Raw genomic sequence first — 15,450 nt, 5'->3', positions numbered from 1 at the left:
GTGACTAAACGGGTATCCATGTCAATAGATTTGAACTTGGATCATGTAGAAGTTTAAAATTCTGGTAGTGTGGCAACGCTGCAGGCATTAATCTTAACCACATGGTGATGGCACAATGAGTTAATAAGACTAAACATGTAACAAAACAACACTGCAGGAAGAAACGCAGCAGGTATGTACAGTAAGATGAGCAGGTTCAAGTCCGACCTCGAGGCCTCAGCAGAGCTCTGTCCATCCGAGTGTCCGTCTGGAGAAATAAAGTGCACGAGGCTAAACTCTAAAAGAAACATAAGAAGTCTTTCTTTAGAGCAGAGTGTGTTTCCTGCTGAAGGCAAAGCGCTTTCCTGTGTGTGTGTGTGTGTGTGTGTGTGTGTGTGTGTGTGTGTGTAGGAAGGACGTGAAGGAAACCTCCTCGCTCTGTTTTTAAAGCTGTGTGTGTGTGGGATGGGAAAGACAGGTAGAGAGGTTTTTTTTTTTTGTCAGACAGCTGCTTGATTCCCGGTAAACTGGGCTGAGCCTTTGTCCTGTTATATAACTAACTGTGTGTGTGTGTGTCTGAGAGAGAGAGACACAGAGAGAGAGTGTGTGTGTGTGTGTGTGTGGTATTTGTCTGGTGGAGCTGCAGCAGCGGCGCTCCACCTCAGTCTGACCAGCCGGCGTCCCAGCCGACACTTCACCTCTGGATCTCCGCCTGGATTCTGTTTCTTAACAAACACGCTGCAATTAGGAACTCGTGGAGGAATTCCTTTTTGCACTTGGGAACATTTCAGGCATTTACTGCAACTTTTTAAACACTCTGACTGGAATTTATGCAGCTTTTTAAACTTCCTGTACTTATTTTTATATGCTTTTTTTTTTTTTTTTACAAGCTTTTTAAAATGCCATGCGCTAAATTTCCACTCCTTTTTGCCACACACAGGAGAAAACGTTGCGTCCCACATTTCCCGCAGTAAATAGTGATTTCAAACACAGACGTTCGGCTGAATGGATTACTCCTAGCCTCGATAATTTGGCGGTCTTGGACTTGTTAGTGCCTGTTGGCAGGTTGAAGCGCTCTGTGGGATAAGAGGAGGCGTGTGCCCTCCTGTGAGAGAGTGTGAGCGTGTCTGGACGTCCCAGTGCGAGCTGGTCTGGGAGACGCAGACAAGCGGCTGCAACATGTGGTTTTCTGTGGTGGGCAGGAGAGACCAGGTAATGCTTTAATAACAGTGTGTGGGGGGGGGGGTTTAAACACCTGAGGAGTTGTGCGTGTTAAAGACAGACAAAGGGAGTCTTGTTAGCATACATTTTCTCGGCACAAGCTTCTTTATTATCGGCTCTGTGGTGGCATTTTTTAATCTGGTAGATAAAGGTTGAAATGTGTGTCTTTGATCTGTTGTCTTATTTTGAAAGTCCTTCATCCTTTTTGTATTCTTCAGCTTCTGAGTGTCATTGTGTCGTCATTGGTTCATGTGCAGTAGCTTCTTACATACTGACAGACTGTAGTCCAGCTTCTATTCAACACATCCCTCGTGTGTGTGTGTGTGTGTGTGTGTGTGTGTGTGTGTGTGTGTGTGTGTGTGTGTGTGTGTGTGTGTGTGTGTGTGTGTGTGTGTGTGTGTGTGTGTGTGTGTGTGTGTGTGTGTGTGTGTGTGTGTGTGTGTGTGTGTGTGTGTGTGTGTGTGTGTGTGTGTGTGTGAGACGGCTCTCTGATAAGCCACTGTCCCCTGTTTGCTTTCAGGGCCGTTCTGCTAATGGTTAAACTAAGGTACACACATGAAACACAGATGGTCAAAACACACTCGTGCATTTCAGGCCGTGTCGAAACTTGGAATCAGATTCTTCAAAAGAAATCGAGGAACAGTAGAAATGAATTGATGTAGGTCGACGTTATCACGGCTAAGTGTAAAATGTTCCCACCAACAATGAAGTGAATTTATCGGGCAGAATCCACACAGAGAAAGTTACACATTTACAGGAATGGACACTAATGCACGCCACGCGTGATTTGAATCTCTCAGTGGATCAGCATCGTGTTAGGAGCTCAACTTCAACTTGATTTGTTCCCAAAGGGCAATTAGTACAACAAGGCATTAAAAGGAGAGGGAGAGACGAGAGACAAAATAGATGAAGACAGCTAACGAGGTAAAAAGGAAGAGGGTAAGAGGCACTGAATAGAGCAGCCACCTGACTGATTCTTGTAGCAGCTTCCATGACAGAAGTGTCAACGAGAAAATAAAAAGGTCATTATGAAGTATTCATCTCATCTTTGTCCTCTCTCCCCTCCTCTTTGTCCTCTCTCCCCTCCTCTCCTCTCCTCTCCTCACCTTTTATCTATCACACTGGATGAATACCTAGAACAGAACATTCTCTCTGTACAAAAGTAAAACAAACGAAGCTAAACTTCTACTCTGTCGCAATCCAGCTTTCTGAGAAATACGACTAAATTTAGAACCAAACAGGACTTCATACCAAATCCCCATTTAAAAACCCTACAGTTGTAGAGAGCTTTCATGTGTGGAAATGATCTCACTTGGGCCGCACGATGTTGGAAAAAGCTGACATGGTGATATCTTTGTTTACTGCGACATATTGTGCCACATAAAAATTGATGCAGTGTTTTTATGTATAGGGATGGGACAGACCAAATATCGATAGCCAGTGCAAAGTTTAAACTAATTTCTTTGGAATAATATACATTTCTATTTCACACGTACTATATTTTTTTAGCTCTTTCAATAAGAAATTCTCTTAAATAAGAAATGCAATTCTTCACCTCTAACAAAGCAGCACTTAATCGGAACATCACACTTCCACAAAACTCTGGAAGTTTTCAGGATGAGCTCAATGTGTGAATGCAAATCATCTGATTTTTCACTAGAATTTTAAAAGGTATTTTTTTCCACATGAAGTTCAAGTGAGCTGGTGTGAGAACGCAGCAGGATATAATCAGGAGAATTCACCTCCAGCAATGGGACGCGGGGTGGTGACGTATATTCCTTGGGTTTAGCCTACTGGGGGAGAGATTACAAGAAGAGCCTAATAATTCTTAGAGGTCTGCAGTAAGTGTCATATCTGTACATTTAAAATCAGGTAGTGCGGTGAAAAATTGAAAGGGAGTTTTGTATTGTTGAGGAAGCAGAGAGTAGCCGAGTTGACCCGGGGAAAGTTCTCCTTCAGTACGAACTCTCAAAGCTGCACTCTCTCTGTTTGTTTGCTCAGTGTTTGAAGTATTTGTTGTTTTTGTTTGTTAGCTGACCTGATGGTGGAACAATAGTATGAGAGGGATACCCCCTAAGAGGCCTGAGACAATGGGAGGATGTACCGCACACACACACACACACACACACACACACACACACACACACACACACACACACACACACACACACACACACTCGCCTTCCTGTAAAGCTTCAGGCAGGAGGTGTTTTCGTCGTGTGGAAGAGAACATTTGTGCGTTTTGGCGCTGGTTTTGAAAGGCACCGTATGTCTGACTGTGGCGGGATCACGACTTGGCAAGATTGAATGGAAGATCGGGGACACTTTCAGGAAAACAGCGATGCACGTTGTCCGTCTTCTAACCAGCTGAAACATTTCCTGTCTCCACTCAGCAAGTTCCAAAATGTCCCGTCTGATTTGCTTTGTCATGATGAAAAGTAGTAGATGTGTTGGTTTTATATTTTTGAGTTCATCTCTGGTGGTTTGAATGCCTAATGAGGTTATCAGAGGACAGCAGGGCTACCATAAATCGCAATATGTAACTCTGACACCTAGTGTTTAAAAAGGGTACTGCAGTCCAAATTCAAACCATTGGAGACAGCTACTTGACCTGCATCTCTCCTGAATCTGTTCATAAACGTTTGTGCTTCTCTACGAGTCTAATTCAAGGAATCGTTTGATTGCTGTTTCTGAAATGGAAAAGCGTTGACAGGAGGAGGAAACTTCTCCGAGTATATTTTTGACCTCTTGGGAAAAACAGCATTTCCCTCGATTATAGCTTCCTCCTGTTTCTGTGCACACTCACTGGCACAGAGGGTCGAACTTCTCCGTGGAAGCAAACATTTACAAACAAAAGTCATGTGTTTTATTAGGGTCTGTTTTTGTGTTTATGTTGTTCATGTTTTAGACCTCGCTTGATTAAAAACAAACGGAGGCAGGAGGGTCATACCGGGAATTTGTTGCCTTTTAAGATTGCAGGACGATATTTTTATAGAGAAAATGACATAAATCAGTTGTGTTAGCTGTGATTACATACTATCCTCCTCTGGTTAGTGTGTGTTCAGTTGTGGCACATCCAGGATAAATAAGCGCTTTCTTTTCTTGCCGTTTCTATAGCAGCAAAGTTAACTTTCAGTTCCTTAACAGACTCGTTCCTCAGAGTGCAATTTTGAATCTGCAGGTCAGCAAAGCTTACCTCAGGAAATTGACAGATTTGTGCAAATGTACACACTAAATCTTTACTGAAATACAATTTAAAGCAACTCCAATGTTCGATCAGAGAGCCTAAACGTATCCTGAAATGACCGAGTGGTAGAGTCCTTATTAAGTCTTCTTTTTACCAGTCGACTCCTTCTCTGCATTTCTTCTCTTAATGGAGGCCTGGCAGCTTAAAGGTGCGCTTGATTTGTTTTGTCAGGTTACTTTAAAGAACCCGAGCTGTCCATTAAAACCCAGTAAAGCTCCCTCAGGTATTCTTACACATGTTGCTTTTCTCTACATGCTCATAAACTCAGTCATGGATGGATATCTTAAAAAAGTTCTTAAAGTAGGATTGTTGAAGGGAAGTTTGTTTCTGGGCTGAACGTTGGTGATGTTTGTGACAGGGCGCACATCTGTTTTCACTCTGACCCCCACCCTGACATCAGCCACTCGTTTTCAGAGCGTCATCATCGTGACAAACCGGCTGAGTTACAACATGTGCACACGTTTCAGCGTGCCCATGTCTTAACAGTTTCTCTATACCTTCTGTGTTTGTGTGGCAGAAAGACGTTTAGTGTGATGATTACTCTTAATGGTTGTATGATTGACAGACCTCCTCGCCCATGTCTCATAGATGATGCTGTCATGAATTGCAAGGTGAAATAACAATGTAAATTCCAAATGCTCGACACTGATTGGCTGATAGCGTCCCTTTTGTTTGCACCCATAATATTCACTGTTAGATTAGATCGATTGTTGCGTCACATATTTGCATTCTCACATCAGCTCACTCAGACTTTCTGCAGGATAAAATAATAATAGAGGGCTTGCAGGAGAAACTCCGGATTGAGTCCGAGTGAAGAATTCAGCTGTTTGCGTTCACACATGCAGTTTTCGATCAGCCTGAAAAACTTCAGGAGTGTGAAGTGTGAAAGCAAAATGAGAGTCTTAAGTCCACTTCTTTTATACTGTTCGTCAGACAGCAGGATTTTGAAATATTGTCTCGTGATGTTTTTAAAAGGTCCGACTCTGAATGCTGAAATTGCATATTTTAAAAACTGATTTCAACAAATAAATTCTGCAGACACATTTTTATGCACATTGCGGTACACTTTTTGAATTCTCTGTCACGCTTCTGCACGTGATAACTAATGCTGGAAGTCTTCTGAACCCCCTTCAGGACCCCTTTAACTCACTAAAAGCCCCTCTGAACATCCCTCAGGGGAGATTCAGGGAATTCCCACCAGAGTCTGTGCAGCCTGCATTTGGCGCCCCCAATCCCCCCGTCTATATAAGCGCACAAATCTGTGGCTCCATCCTACACTGAGGCCCTTTAATGTCTTTTTCTGGTAATGTACAACAGACATAAAACAGTCAGAATGATTCACTGCCCTGCTCTCATCTTCATGTCACTCACAGGAAATTCATGCCCGCATGAATCCAGCCTCATTATTACATATACATGCACGCACACAGCACAGACAGAAGGCTGAAAGAATGATTTGTCTCTGCTGGCATTTTGTGCTGGAGAAAGTGGGACACAGATCTGTTGATGGATGCTGTGAATGTGACTCTATTCTCTAAACCCAAACTGCCAACATAGAAAATGAATGCCTGCCACATGTTGCATTTTTTAAGTATTTCTTGCACTCAATGACTTTTAATTGTGAGTTAAATTCAATGCAATAGCGCTAAAATAACACGCAGTAATTCTTGTTTGGAGTTTTGCTGTGAATAACATGTTTTTACTCGTCATGAAAACACTATAGGATGAAAAATGTGCCACAATTTCAAAAGACCAGAAACGTGTGAGTTACATATTCTGACAAGTCGACACAAAGCTTTTTGTTTCATGTTTTTGATATTTAGAAAGTGTTTCCTGCTGTAGAAAGTCAACAATCGGCACAGATTACAGGAAACAAAGTCCTCAGTAACTGGTAGTGCAGATAAAATAGAATAAGGAGGTAGTTATAGGCACATCACGCAGGGGCAGGGCCGTGTGAAATCAGCAGACTGAGGAAGAAGTTAGACCCGCACACTCCATCAAATGCCACAAAAAGTTTTATTCATTCATAGCAATGTTTTGCACAGAGGTCTTCTTTAACAAAACATCTGTAAACCGTCTACAATTAGTTCAAAATGCTGCAGCCACACTATTAACCAGATCCTCCAAAAGGTCACACATCACTCCAATTCTGTTTTCTTTACACTGGCTTCCCATAAATCTTTTTAGAATATAATTCAAGATTCTTGTTGTCACTTTTAAAAGCCCTGTATGGACAGGCACCGGCCTCATACTCCCAGCAGATCTCTCAGGTCCTCTGATCAGGGTTTGCTGCTCGTCCCTCACACCAGACTGAGGACCAAAGGAGACTTTCGAGGTTGTAGCGCCAACATTTTGGAACGCTCTGACTCTGGGTTTAAGATTTGTGTCCACTGTTGACTCTTTTAAAAAGCAACTTAAGACCAATTTGTTTAGACTTGCTTTTGATTAATCTGTTTTGTTCTTATTGTTGAGGTTGTTGGTTTTTGCTTTCTGTTTGTTTTCAACCTTTTGGAAAGCACTTTGTGACTCTGCTCTTGAAAGGTGCTATATAGATAAAGTTATTATTATTATTATTATTATTCTTCAGGTGATCATTTTGGGGAAAGAAATGTATAGTTAAATGAATTTATCTTCTATGGCTGCAGCCGTTTAAACAGTTAACAGAAGTGAGCTGCAAACACTAAGAGCTTTGAACCCCATACCTCTGCAAGATGACACACACTTGCTGCCGTGTTGTCAGCTCTGACGAATGGCAGCAATTAGGACTCTCTTTAATCCACTCCACAGTTTTACGAGCGGTTTTATAAACACGCTGTGATTCTTAATGTGCAGGTAGTTTGTGTGCAGCCTGAACCTTTCCTCCTTTGTCCTGTCTGCTTTAAATTTCTGTCTCCTTCACCTGATTTCAAAGATGAAGAAAACCTACAGATATCTCAGGTTTTTTCTGTCATAAATTTTTCCTCCTTTTGGCTTCTTGTCACCTTCCCAACAACGACAAAAAAAGAAAAACCTGACGTTGTGTTTGTGGTCGAGAAGTGTTGGTAGCAAATCCGAAAGGTTTCATATTTAGCACAGCGAGAGCGTCTGCATCAGATAAGTTATTTTTCTGCGTCTGCTGTTGCACAAACTCACAGAATAAACATGTCAAAGATGGCAAAGGAAGCGTGTGATATGTCTGATCGCATGCCAGAACTTTGCTGCTCTGTAAATCTTCTCCATACTTCACAAGAAAAACCACAACAAACGAGAAATATTTTAAAAAAAAACAACAAGAAGCTTCAGGTCCAGTGTGTCTGTGTGTCTGCTCCATGTTGCTGTTTGGTAAAGAGAGGATTCAGCCAAAGTAAATATTATGACATCAAATACAAACCCTTCATATTACTGTGTGGAGACTTGATTGTTTCAGCAGAAAAATCTAACCAGAATCAAGAGAAGTAACCTTGACTTTAAGCAGGAAGCTCAACAAATAAGATACGTGTGGATGAGTTGAACTGAAGTGTTTCAGTTTGACATGTTGGTGAACTTTTTACCTCAGATAAAAGAAGGCTCAGTTTTCACCATAGTGTTTCTAATCAGACTCTGCTCTGTTCAGTGTCGAGAGTCTTGAATAGCTGACGGTAAAAATGTGTGTTTTAAAAATTCTTGGAGGTGCTGCACTCACTTCTCGACCACACATTCAGTCTGTACTGCTGGATGTGATTGTTGTGTCAACCATTCACGTCTTGAGAAGGTCACTGTGTCAGATCAGATGTTTTACTTTCCTTTGCTGAGACCACTAAATATAAATTTGAACAGATCTACCTGACTTCAATAAAAAGATCTGCAGTCTGTTCACCTGTCCGTGTCTCTGCAGGGTGCTGGTCAGGAGAAACTGGGCATCTACATCAAGTCTGTTGTCAAAGGCGGAGCAGCTGATGTGGTGAGTATTCAGTACACACAGGAAATGTGACCAAAACAGAAAAACACAGTGACTCATTCTGTGGTGTGTTTATTTATTTTTTTTACAGGACGGGCGTTTGGCTGCTGGTGACCAGCTGTTGAGTGTAGACGGTCGCAGTCTGGTCGGGTTGTCACAAGAGAGGTAAAGAACGTTTTTCACTCGATTTTCTCCTGTCTTGATGTGCAATGAAAGCGAGGCTTCGTTTGGGTGCTGTTGTGGAATTGCACTCTGAAAAAAAGGCAGAGAATTGTCTGATTCCAAAAGCTGCAAACAGAAAGTGTTTGACTTTTCTGCTCGAAAAAATCACTTAAAACAATTCTTAAATATCAAAATATTTATAAAGCTATTCTTTTTAATGATTGATCTACACTTTCACAGCCTAAATGTAATATTTAATGTAAAAAAAGAAGGTTTAGAGCCTTTTAAAAAAGGTCTTAATGTTTGCCTTGTACTTTATATTTAAAATAGTCTGCTGCAGTCAGTAATCGAACTCCAAGAGGTTTTTGTGTGATGTCTGAAATCAGACTTTCTATCTCTCTTTAATGTTTGTATTTTAAAGGTCAAACAGGTTTAGCACGGCGTCCTCTGTTGGATTAAAGAGATCAAAAAGCTCCAGCAACACTTGTAGTATGAAGGTCGATATTATCAACAGATTAGAGCGACCTTCTGATGAAGACCAAAGTGTTGCAGGAGCCTTTCACTCTTTGGTAGATGTTGAAGTTGAAGCGGAGCGGGATTTTCTTGCGCATCTGTGTGATTAAAAATAAATCTTATGTTGAAATACAAAGAGACCTTCATGTGAGACCTTCAGGATTTCTCTTGATCCTTCACTAAGCAGCACCAGAGAGTAAACATGGCTGCCTGTTGGTATTGACACATTTACCGCCATGTTTTGACGATGATGCAACGCAAATTAAAATTCTATTTCAAGCGAAACATTTGAAAAGCGAAATGTCCCGGTGACGTCACATGAGATAACCACCGGTTGAGACATCTTGAGGTTCACTGAGGCAACGGCATCTCAATTTCCCTCGTAAAAAAAAAAACAAACTTCCAACATGTCTGACACACACAACAGGAGCAGGGGAAAATAAGAGATGGTGTGTTTGTGTTTTGGAAACAGCAGAGTGGTGCTCGGTGGCTAACGCCCTGCTCAGATTAATCCACTCATTCCTCTCTGTCAGCATGCTCGGGCTTGATGTCGCTGCTAAACTCATGCAGAGTAGAATCAAGCATTTTCAGAACTTATCAGATAGTTAGGTATCCTCCTCCTGCCGTATTCTCGTCTCCTCCTCCTTCTTCGATTTGCAGCCCTTTAGGTTTTCATATAAACTCAAAATTCTGTGATATATTTCAAACATCTGCTTTAAAATCTGCTCTCTGCTCCACATCAACTTTTGTCTTTGCATTCCCAGAGTTTCCATCCAATCCAACACACACATGGCTCATTACCTTGTGTGATCTGCCCTTCAGCTATTTATAGGATTTGGTGAAAGCGCTGCACATGTGGCTGTTAGAGAAAATAACGTGTGTGTGTGTGTGTGTGTGTGTGTGTGTGTGTGACACAGCAGGATTGAACCAAATGAGAGTGAACTGATTCTCTGGCAGTGACAGAGATAATCCTGCCTCCTCTGGTTGTAAATAATAAAAGCCGTCTAGTTTATTCCACCTTCATGTTTGGATGCAGAGAGAGAGAAACTATAAACTGGTGTTTCCCCATCATGACTAAAAGGAGGACAGGAATGCTCTCACTTTCCATATCTAAAGGCAGGGTTGGTCATTTCCTCCAGATCTACTTTTTAAGATTTTAGTTGAAATTGTCTTTAGGTCCTGATACAAAAGAATGGCACATTAACGTACTAAAACATCACCAGTGTTTCTTTGCATTTTAGACAGCGTGCAGGAGTTTGCTGACAAGAAATGACTAAATACTGGGAGCTGTGTTACTGAAACATCCATTGATGTTGTTGGATTTTTAATCTTTAATTTAAGTTTGAATTCTGGTATCATAGCAACCCTCCATCTTCCGCCAAACATCTTCTACACATTCAGTGGCATGCATTCCTTTAATCGATTAAACGCAGATCTGTAATGAAGTGAACAGAGGAGGCAGACTTAATCAGGCTTCATTAATTAATTTATTTTCAGGATTCTTTTTTTTTTTTCATCTGAAACTACCAATCTGAAAGTTTCCTAAAATCTGCTCTGTGTGTTTATCTGGTTCAGCATCAGCAGAGTACTATCACAGTTTATAGAGGCCTTTAGATGAACTCGTGCCACATGCTGATGATTTAAAGATGGAGCTTTAAATAGCTCAGTGCAGAGAAACAGGAGACTTTAAATATTAATGTGTATTATATTAATTTAATGCCTCCACCACCGAGATTAGCAGAACTGTGTCAGATCCTTTGAAGTCTCGTTGAGTCTCTCTCTCTCTCTCCTCTCTCTCCTCTCTCTCTCTCTCTCTCTCTCTCTCTCTCTCTCTCTCTCTCTCTCTCTCTCTCTCTCTCTCTCTCTCTCTCTCTCTCTCTCTCTCTCTCTCTCTCTCTCTCTCTCTCTCTCTCTGTTTTCAGGGCGGCCGAGCTCATGACGAGGACGGGATCAGTCGTGACTCTGGAGGTCGCCAAGCAGGGAGCCATTTACCACGGCCTGGCCACGCTCCTCAACCAGCCCAGCCCCCTGATGCAGAGAGGTGAGCACCAGTTAATTTGCATATCTGAGGGTTACCCTGAGTCCCTAACGAGGCTCGTCAATGAACATTAGGTGGAATTAATTTACAAACAGAATACAGTAAATGTACTAAATGTGATTCTTTTTAAAAAAAAGATTCATTATTACTAATTTTTTTCTCTTGTTGGTCTTAAAGCTCTCTGTGTATTTTTATGTGCATGGTGCTCTGTGGTCATTTGAAAGACTTAAATATGTTGTAGATTTATCAGATCAGTGATTTTAATATAAAAATCTGGACAGAGAAATGCATTTTTAAGTTGGATAGTGAACTAACTCTGTCACTTTTATGAACGTGCAAATTATGCAATGTATTGTCTTTAGAAATGAATCATGAAACAATGGATCGGCTGCAAACATTTCAGCTTCTGCACCGTGTAGATTCGCTGATCTTCTCTTTTTTCATCATGATTTGAAGCCTTCACTTTTGGACTTCTGGTTGGACAAAACAGTTGATTCAGATTTATCCACTTGTGCTCTCGATGACTCTATGATTTTCTCTGTTTTTGGAAACGTTAAAGCGCAGAAAATAATTGATCAAATTCTGCCATTTGTGTCATTCTGAGTTGTTCAGCTTGTTATCTGTGTTCTTTGACTTTATTTTGAAAGCTCGGGCCTTGAGTTAATTTATAAAGCTTAAAAGAAAAAAGGAGGGGAGTAGTGGGTATGTTTTTTTACTTCATCCTTACACTCGTTTCATTGACTGGTTTAAAAAAGATGAATCATGACATCACAGAGAGTACGCTCTCATTGTTGTTGGCTTTGTGTGCATCATTTATTTTTTAATTTAATGAAATAAAATAACTAATGAGAGATGCAGGTCCAATTAAATTCAACACAGGAAGTTCAATAGGAGGGCTGAACGTCGAATAATGTGATTTTTATTTCACTCTTTATAGTTGCAGGGACAGCACACACTGAGAGAAGTAGCACCAGAGTTAGCTTGAGGCTAATTTACGTGTTGTTCATTTGGCAGCTGCACAAAAAGCAACGACAGGAGAGCAGATACATTGCACAGAACAATGCATAAAAGTTAATCAATCAGTCTTTTATTTTGAAGCTTCAATTCATCATTTAAGAGGCAGAAAACTCGACTCGAGCAGAACCAGACTCGTGCTGCAGGGTTTTTCTTCAATATCTGTAATAAATGGACTTTTGTACGTTTCTGACAGTAATTTAGTGTTTCATGAATGAAAGCGGAGAAGCAGACAGTGTTCTTGTTGTCTTCAGTTTGAAAGCCGGTGAACAGACTGAAGGAAATAATGAGTGTTTGTGGCAACGGCCTGATATGTGTGCTTGTGTCCAGACATGCGCACACACACACACACACACATGCATGGTGTAGAGTTTACTGGGCTGTCTGGCTGAGTGCTGCTCTTTGTCTGAAGGAATGTGACCTTAGATTCATTAAGGAAGTCTTCTGGCCGGGCCGCTCTGTGGTCCAGGATGACGCTAACGGGGTGTTTCTACTAAATTCTCTCGACCGCAGAGTGTTTACGTCGTGGTTAGATTCCTCTGTCTCTGCTCTGGAAGTGAAGGACGCTGGGCTTTTTTTTTTTTTTCTAGAAAACTTAATGCTGGGAAACTGGACATGGGAGTGTGGTTTCTCACAGACTGAGGAGTTGGAGGAGGCAGACAGAGAATATTAGGAAAGAAAATAACGTTTTAAATGCCTAAAGATTTGTGAAGCATCTTCTAAAAATACAGTTTTTCTCTCGCAGTTGCTTTTAAAAGTATTTATCCCCTCACCTCTCGATGCAGAGTTGCTGTGAGAAGAAAGATGAAACAGATGTATATTTTGTTTCCCTCAGAAGCGTGAAATTATTTGTTGATTTAAGCCATTAAAGGGTTTAATCATGTTGTGTTTGAAATCATAAATATCCAGCTAAAATGCTTCCAAATCATAATGTGACAAACTGGTTGTTGAGTCAGAAATCAGGGAGAGAGAAAGAGGGTGGGGAACGAGTGAATGTGTGAAAGGAGCCCAGGTCGGATTTGAACTCAGACAGGACTACAGCCTCCATACAGTACATGAGGCGTGCACTCTAACTACAAGGCTACCAGCACCCCATGAATTGGAAATTTAATGGAAGCCTCAACAACAGAAAATACTTAATACTAATACTTAAATAATAATATGATTTGCAAAGTCTTTGCAGCATAGCCAAATACAAAATGCATTCATGAAGTCTAAGAAGAACGAGGTCATATCCCCAAAGAACCAGTGCAAGAACCTTTGAATAAATGACATGTTGTACTTCTCCTTTATTCTGAAACGTCCATTGTATCTCCTTCCTTCCTTTTCTGACATCGTCTCTCTTTTCTCTCTCTCTCCAGCGTCAGACAGAGGGCGTGACAAAAACGGGAAGCTGCGACCAAAGAGCGAGGGATTCGAGTTGTACAACAACTCGGTGCAGAACGGCTCTCCGGAGAGTCCGCAGGCCGGCTGGGACTCTTACCCCGAACCAAAGAAGATGAGCGGAGAAGACCGACTCCTCAAGAACCGAGCCGACCACCGCTCCAGCCCCAACGTAGCCAGTAAGCCCTCCCGCTCACTCAGATACTTAATGAACAAGAAGTCATCTCGTACTCGTATCTTTATTAGAGAGAACGCTTTTTCTTCACCGTAAACATCAACAACATGTGAGTGCATTTAAAATCTCACTTTCCTGTCCCGTCTTCAGATCAGGGTCAGAGTCCTGCGAGCAAAGCTGTTTACCCCGGAGGACCCGGCACGAAGATCACCTCTGTCTCCACCGGCAACCTGTGTGCAGACGTGAGTTACCAAAAGACCGATGAAAGTGGCGTCTTTATGAGGAATGTGGCAGCAGGCGAGACAGCCGAGCAGACAGTATTTAGCACAGACATGAGAATCATTTTTCATGTACTGCCCCTCTCGTTTACCTTTAGTGTCCCCTGATATTTTCTTTTCATGAAGTAATTTCTGTTTTTCATTTATCAGGACGAGCCCTCCCCTCCCCGCCCGGAGGCCTACCCCATCCCCACCCAGACCTACCCCAGAGAGTACTTCACCATCCCGGCCTCTAAGAGCACAGATCGGGTGGTGGGTCCCGGCCAGGGGCCTCCGCAGCACTGGCAGGGCATGGAGGACAGAGAACGCCTCCCTGTGGTCGACAACATCCACAACAGCATGCAGGTAGTTAAAATAGCATCGTCAAACTTTCTGTAAATCATCAAGTTACCTCTCTGAAGTAGTCAGGGGAGGAATCAGGATATTTAACACAGTTGTAGTCTTTTTCTTTTTTACTTCTTTGGTTGATTTTTAGTTATATTTCTCTGGACAACACAGCCGTAAACATAAAAATGAAGTTTGATAAGTCAGGGAATATTTGATTCCTATGTTTTTATGTGTGTCTGTCTCCTTTATACCCTTTGAATCCTGTTTTTATTTAGTAACATTGTTTTATCTTCTGTAATTATCCTATTTTTATCTATTTGTGTTATTCTGCTCTGCTCGGGAACATCCTTCACCATAAAGTTGATTTATACAATGACAATAAAAGCTTATATTTTGAAAAAGCAAACTTTTATACCTGTCCAAAACTTCTTTAATACTCTGCTCTGTCATCCTCCTGTTTTTCCTCCTCTTTCTGTTCCTTCTTCTCTCTCAAATGTTTTACTTTTTGATGTTTTTTTTGCAGCGGGTTAACCACTCACAGGAAGACTTGTACCCACCGCCAGGAGGTATGAGGCCAGACGAGCGCATGCAGCAGCACTATCAGCAGGAGTACCAGCACCGAGATATGGACTACCAACACAGAGACATGGACTACCAGAGAGGCCTGCCAGCAGGTAAAAACAATAGAAAACAGGAAACGATAATCAGAGAGAGGACGACTGTAGCACCTGATTTGAATGTGTGAGTGTGATGAATGCTTCTCTCTTTGTGTCTACAGGTGTGGGCGGTCCTGACCACTGGGCGCCTCAGCCGCAGGTCTCCTCCTCGTTGGAGTCCTCCACGTCCAGCCAGGAGCACCTCAACTTCTCCGCCTCGTCCTCCTCCTCCAACAAGACTCAGAACCAGAAGACCGGGCCGGGCCGATGGAAGACGCCCAACGCCCCTCATGCAGTGCAGCCGCATCCGGGCCAGCAGCCGTCCCGCTCTGACCTGCCCCCTCCTCCTCCACCGCCACCAGCCACTTACCCTGAAACCTTTGACCCCTTCGACCCCTACGACCCCCAACCCGACCTGCCACTCCCCCCGCCTCCTGCTGCAGTCAACGCAGTAGCCGCCCAGCAGGCTGCTGACCGCAAGAAACGAGAGGAGCAGCAACGCTGGTATGAGAAGGAGAAAGCTCGGCTGGAGGAGGAGAGG

The 15,450-nt window shown here is 42.3% G+C and overlaps 1 protein-coding gene across 19 annotated transcripts in view; it reads left to right on the top strand.

Moving 5' to 3' along the window:
- Positions 1–15,450, top strand: part of afdna (afadin, adherens junction formation factor a) — a 110,722-nt gene that overhangs the window by 77,614 nt on the left and 17,658 nt on the right. For all 19 annotated transcript variants that reach the window (XM_065963645.1, XM_065963654.1, XM_065963643.1 and 16 more), the window contains 8 exons: positions 8,301–8,366; positions 8,455–8,528; positions 10,961–11,079; positions 13,452–13,652; positions 13,799–13,890; positions 14,077–14,271; positions 14,777–14,927; positions 15,032–15,449. In XM_065963645.1, coding sequence (XP_065819717.1) covers positions 8,301–8,366; positions 8,455–8,528; positions 10,961–11,079; positions 13,452–13,652; positions 13,799–13,890; positions 14,077–14,271; positions 14,777–14,927; positions 15,032–15,449 — 1,316 coding nt within the window. The remainder of the gene's footprint in view (positions 1–8,300; positions 8,367–8,454; positions 8,529–10,960; positions 11,080–13,451; positions 13,653–13,798; positions 13,891–14,076; positions 14,272–14,776; positions 14,928–15,031; position 15,450) is intronic.

This window comes from Labrus bergylta, chromosome 15 (assembly GCF_963930695.1).
Source record: "Labrus bergylta chromosome 15, fLabBer1.1, whole genome shotgun sequence".
NCBI classification, from domain to species: Eukaryota; Metazoa; Chordata; class Actinopteri; order Labriformes; family Labridae; genus Labrus; species Labrus bergylta.
This window is presented reverse-complemented; position numbering and strand designations above follow the sequence as displayed.